The sequence below is a fragment of the Anneissia japonica genome, unplaced genomic scaffold (assembly GCF_011630105.1).
Source record: "Anneissia japonica isolate Jap-2015-1 unplaced genomic scaffold, ASM1163010v1 scaffold7489_len6418_cov117, whole genome shotgun sequence".
NCBI classification, from domain to species: Eukaryota; Metazoa; Echinodermata; class Crinoidea; order Comatulida; family Comatulidae; genus Anneissia; species Anneissia japonica.
In genome coordinates this window covers 1-6,418 of record NW_022691722.1, presented here as the reverse complement: position 1 = coordinate 6,418, position 6,418 = coordinate 1, and the positions used below count along the sequence as shown (strand labels likewise).

At 34.9% G+C, this 6,418-nt stretch overlaps 1 protein-coding gene across 1 annotated transcript; it reads right to left on the bottom strand.

Annotated features, from left to right (window-relative positions):
- Window positions 1–355: 355 nt before the first annotated feature.
- On the bottom strand, window positions 356–3,997 carry LOC117100076 (the record flags this gene model as incomplete). The annotated part of the gene is made up of 4 exons (XM_033239623.1): window positions 356–464; window positions 1,209–1,352; window positions 2,298–2,360; window positions 3,858–3,997. Coding segments are annotated over 4 exons (456 nt in total), but the record flags the coding sequence as incomplete, so codon positions are not given.
- Window positions 3,998–6,418: the final 2,421 nt, after the last annotated feature.

The window sequence follows — 6,418 nt, the reverse complement described above, 5'->3', positions numbered from 1 at the left end:
CATTCAAGACTATGATATTGATGTGTGTTGATGATGTCTTCCTCACAATACTTTGACTGCAGAAAATATATACCAATAATGATAGGGCCCTTATTACACATACTCAGCATGTTGTTTCCAGCTGATGATTGCTAATAAAAATTGTGAGCAAAGCGGGGGCCAAGGCCAAATTGAATGCAGGCTTAGGCCAGCATAATAAGTACAAGCAAAGGCCATGGTTTGTATCATATTGAATGATCCCTTTAAGGTTTCATCATCATTATTATCATTTATCATTCTGTAGAGGGCAGTGTTGATGTGGTAGAGGCAAGGGCAATAAAATATAAATTTCAAAAAGCATAACATCACTGCTTACCTATCATAGGCATCAACAATGAGCTGCGTGCTGTTTGTTAGTTCAGTCTGCAAGGCTTGTTGTAATGCGTCACACTCTTCATTAATTTCAACAATTCTAACAGCAACCTCTACACAATTAACCATAACAAAAACATATATTCATTAATAACCCATTCAGTCCCATAAGCGCTCGCTAATTATCATCATTAATTAATTAACAATAATTTTAAAAAAACGTACGGTATGTGCAGTAATGTGTGCATGTATTTTCATTAAATATTCGAGAAAATACCAACAATTTTTATAAAAAAATGTTTCTTCGTGTTTTGGTTATCATATCCTCATATTTCCACGTAAAATTATTTTTTTTTTGTGGCTGTGGATGGCCGAAAATGGCACTCTCAGACTGTGACAGACATGTGTTGGCCTATTTTTATATCTTTTATGGTCTGACTGCCCGACGAACTCTGTCCGGCGGGGGGGCTTGACCTGTCCGGTGGGGGCTTAAGTCCCCCCCTGCCACCCTGCTGGTGCCGCCACTGTACGGTGCGTAGTGCGGTGAAGGTGACTGAACCGGCTCGTAGCCTAAAAAAATTTATTAAAATAATTATTTTTTTTCTATTTTAAAACTACTTATTTAGGAAAAAAATTTTATTATCTTTATTATTCTTATCAAAGAAATTTGTATTACTCTAGCAGAAAAAATTATATTTAATTATTTTTATGTCACTAAAAAAATTTCCAAAATGAAATTTGAAAATGGGGGCCTGAATGGAATATAAACACAAAGATAATGATGATAATAATGATGATGATAATGTGAAGAAGCAGGTGGAGATTATGAGGATGATGATAACGAGTGTCAGTTGTACCTCCTGCACTGAGAGTGCCTGGCTCTCGCAACATCTGTAGGCGGGTCTCCTTATCCATTTCAACTGTTGCTATATGCTGTTTTAACCTACTCTCAATCTCCTGGTAAAACACTTCATGCTGGGCCAGGCTTCTGCTTAGGTGTTCTAAAATTCAAGAAAATAAATTAAAATTATTTGATTGGATATGTTACAATTCAAATTACATTGTTGTTTGTAAATTGTTTCAACTGGAATTTTAAATGCATTGAGGTAGTGAAAAAATAAAGAAAAATTTATGCCAAGTGGGTCACTGTTCGAAGGCATGAGACTGTTTTTTAATTAAGTTATTTCTTTCCAATTCCAATGGACACATTCATATCTTACATTATAATTTTATATTGGTCTAATTAAAATAGTCATGTATGTGTTGCACGTATGTTCCACGTATTATAAAAGAAAAGTGTGTGTGCCGGAGACAAACAGTAAAGAAAATGTTGACATATTTCGAAACATAAATATATTTTATTTAAACGAATATTTCGTCCTCTCCTGAAGACTTCATCAGCATAACTGATCTACATTGCATAAAGCTAAGTAATATATACAATAAAGGTGATAGTTATTTCTATCAATAGGCAGTTAACATGGGTTCTTAGGTGGTGGATCCATTTGGTTTCTTCGCAGCGTCTATCATTAGTAGATTTAAAGCTGGGCCATATTATTAGGAAGCGCATGTCGTTAATGTTATGATTATGGAATTGAAGTGTAAAGATTTGCTATGATTAGAGTCCTTATTTCTTATGGTGGTTTTGTATATATATATATATATATATATATCAATACATTAAAAAAATATTAATAATAAATGGCTTAAAAGATACAAACATTGTCCTTAATAGTCCTAACTCTCAATAAGAGGGTTACTTGAGGAGCCAAGCTATCAGACTCCAATTAAAGCTGACGCTGGCTGGGTTTGAACCAGGGTCTTTAGCACAAGAAGCAGGAAGGATATTTCTCAGCCAATCACTCTGCTGCACATTTCAGATTCAATAATAAATTTATGGCACTATTTACAATTAATATTATTATCAATATTCAGGATTTACTTACTTTGAAGGACAATTTCAATAGGTGTTTTTTCTCTAGCATGTTCCCTGTTCTCTTGTTCATGAGCTATCAATAAAAAAAAGCATTTTATAACTATTATAAGTCAATTGTGACGTCACATCACTGCAACTTTCAATGATATTTGCCTATCCCCACAGTCCACTATTTTTTCATATAGTGCACACTTGGTTGGATCTTTTTTAGGTATGTGTGCAAAAGACCAATTCAGCTTATCATGCACGTACGGCGATGAATTCTAGGTTAGGATTTTTACACCTAGCACTATGAAGCGTGTCACCTATCTAAAAGGACACCTATCCGGTCGTCATTTGTTGACAACTGGTAATTGAAAAAATGACATTCGTAAAACAAGGTACTGTATATTAGAACAACCAATACTGTATTATGTATTAAAAATTAAGGAAACTAAAGGAACTGAATTTTTAATAGGAATATTTTAGGCCTCTCTAGACCTGTTTCAAAGATGCATGGAATACATTTAATGTAGGCAGTATATCCAGGTCTAGCAATGCCCTAGATCGATTTGTAAGCCTAGGTAAATCCATCACACGATTTTATCAGTCTGCACTGACCAAAATGTGATAAGAGTTGTATAGTATTCTCCCAGATTCTCGAAGAAATTTTTATTTCTTTGACGAATGTCAATCAACATAATAAGCTCATGACAAGTTCTTCAAACACAATCAAATATATTTTCATCGTACTACAGTGTAAACGTTGTACATAACATTTCAACTGCATTGCTGACTAGCTCGTACTACTGCAGCAACAATCCTCACGCACAGCTAAATTTAATATATGCACAGATATACTGACCACATCACTATAGAAACTGTTGGCTACAACAAAAGTTTGATTAACATAAAACTAACATTAAAACACGATGATTGATTTATAAAGCCATTAGAATAGTGCGTATTTATAATTACACTAGAGGAAATTTATTAAGATTCATGCTTTCAAAAAAATCCTTCAGCCTTCATATGATAAATTTTCAATAGTGTATTATACGCAAATATTCAAATTTCTTATTGTCTTAACTCCTTGAATAAAGCCAGCTTTATCACTTAAGACGGTCTTACTAAAGTCACTCTGCTAAGACTATTGCTATAAAACAGTCTTCGCTTAGACCGCTTGGAGTACTGAAACACAAACAAGCATTCACTGGTTTAACATAAAATTGAGGGGGCTGTTACTCTTGCTCAAAACATGCATATTTATCAAAATGAACGTAAATAAACTTATTTACGAATATTCATCGTTCGATTCTTAGTCTTTGACAATCTAGGCCTAGGTCTAGCACCTACAATACCATGATGAAAATGATTTAAGACAATTTCTAAGCCTCCTCCAAGCAGGCTTTAAAATTAAAGATGGCTATTAACTGGTTAGACTGTGGTATACTGCAGAAATGGTCTATAGTCATGGACCATTAGTGATGTCACGATTAGAGCCGACTAAGCTCAAGACCGTCTAAAGACCACTTATAGCAATCCGCCCCAGGAAAGAGCCTCATGCATTTGTTTTTGGATATGAGTTTACCTGCTTTGATTAGATCTGAGAAATATGACTGCTCTGCGGCTTTTCTCTCCTTTAGCACACTTGCCACAAGACTATCAAACTGAGGATCATGTGTTAACTGTGCATGCTCAAGACGTGTATTGCAACATGGACACTTGTGCCTGAAAATAAAGTATAATTGTTTTTTTTTGTTAATTATAAACAAATCTTGATTTAAAGGCCTAATTCTAGGTTTCATTGTCCCATGCATTTTATTTGGTTGTAAAATAGTAACCACAGAGGTCTCAAGTCTACCGCGACTTGCGGTAGTCTACCGCTTTTAGCAACGACCTACCGCGCTACCGTAAGCTTACGTTTTTCTACCCCATGAAAAAAATTCTCCCGTAAATTTTTTAAAATTTGAGTAGGCTATTTAGTTTTGAATATCAGTTAGCCTAGGTAAAAACATAACTCAGGACGTTAAAAAACAATCGTAAACAATCACAAATAAGTTTATTCCATTCCCTACCATCACTGCTTTTGCAATTAATTACGGTAGCTGCTGAAAACACGGAATCAAAATACACTTTGTTTATTAAAAAAGTTGATGCACCCATCCTTCCGACGCCCGGCCTGAGACCATGTCTGCAGTGTGATTTGATATCTAAACAACCCCGTAAACAATACGCCCTTTGACAGGCCTACAGCTAACTTTTTGCATAAAGTTAATTTTATCGAGCTGTTTCATGAAAATAATCACACAATTATTAATTAATAGTAAAAAATAATAAGTAAAAATATGGCTCCAGCAAAGAAACGCAAAATTCATGTGCTTTTAATTCACAATTCAAGAAGTACGCACCATCGAGGTCAACCAACTAAACTCTGGAAAAAGCATAGAGCTATTAAATAACTAGAGTGCTGACAAGATGGAGCAGCAATGCAGAGTTATGTATGTGTACCACCCAAGATGGCCGTCGTAAAGCGCCACCTTCATGCTTAGTATACATACAGTATTATTACATATTAATAAGCCCTCTGACTGACTATTATTTCATTAATGATAATGAGTGATATGAATAACAAATTATTAAACTATTGTAGCCAAAACGAGGCCAAGTGGAGCATCTTATTCAAAAATAAAGTACCAAGGAATGAAAATTAAAATCGTGTACATTACACCCAAACACCGCAACGCTCGAGTTTTAAACATACGGGTAACTAGCTGTACTGAACTTTCTGAGTAAATTGAGGGAGCAATTGCAAACGATGGTGCTTAGCGAAATTTGATTGGCTAAATCTATGGCAGCCATCTTGGATGGTACACGCACACAGTTCTGCGTATTTCGAAGATCGAATACATTGCTTTTAGCGCTTTAGTATTCTTATTGTATCTCTATGGGAAAAAGTATACTGTTTGAAAGCATGGAGGTCCATGTTGTTGGTGGTTATGCTGTAATATCGGTAAAGAACGGTGGAATGGCCAATGTTGAAAAATATTTAATGGTATATTGACTACTTTTTAAACAGTTTTATGTGATTGTGATAACAAATCATACGTTCTATATTCAGTTTTGTGACTTGGAAATGGATGGTTTAGATGCACTCGTCGTTACCCGCCTCCTCGAGCCATTTTTTTCCTGTACTAGCTAGGGCCTAGACTAGGCCAACCGTCTTTAAAATACCTTAGGTCTACAGTAGACCTCAGTTAAGGTTTTTTTAAGTCAAGCTACGTACACCTAGACAAGACTATCGATATTTTAACAAAAATAAAAAAAATTAGGTTACATACATTTTGAGATAATATTTTCGTTTTCTATGTTTACAATCTTGTTTGCCATGATTGAACTGCATCCAAATTCCGCTCTTCTCTTACAGCAAAAGCAAAGAAGCTACTACTACTGCTGTTGAATACAATATTAAACTAACAGATGCCAGACAGTAAATTGATTTAATTAATGATATTGATGTAGTAGGCCTAAATGTAAATAAATGAATAATGTATAATATTAGACTAGGCCTACTGTACAGATTAGTAGATTCCAGAATTTATGTAATTTCATGGTATTAATTTACATTGTGTAAATAAAAATGAAAGCAAGAGCAAGTTAACTGTGGGTTTGATCATTGTATGTCAAGTATTTGATATTAAGAGTAGTTAAGTATGGCTGCAACGCAGCGCGCGTTGTATTTGCAGGCGGCCAAAGGTTCACGACAAAATCTCCCGCGAATGGAGTTCTTCAACTTGGGACCCCTGTAACCACAGCAATGAGTTCTGGGTAAAAGTCATGTTAAGGTAACAAATTTATAAACTGAAGTTTGAAAAGTGGCCTTCCAAACAAAATACCTACTCTATAGTAAAAAAAAAATTTCCCCTTTAAAACATGCGCCAAAGACGGCAACCTTATAAGATTTTAGGTCAGCTGTACTTTCGGCCTACAGTACTATGATTTTTTTTAGAACAAATGTAGAAACAGAGTGCTAGGTTAAGTTGCCTATTTATAATTTTACAATTTGTGGTTTGCTTCATCATCAATGTTTAACAAGATTTACGCAGCATTGTTTTGCAGCACTTGACTTTTATTATTAGCTTGTAAACCACA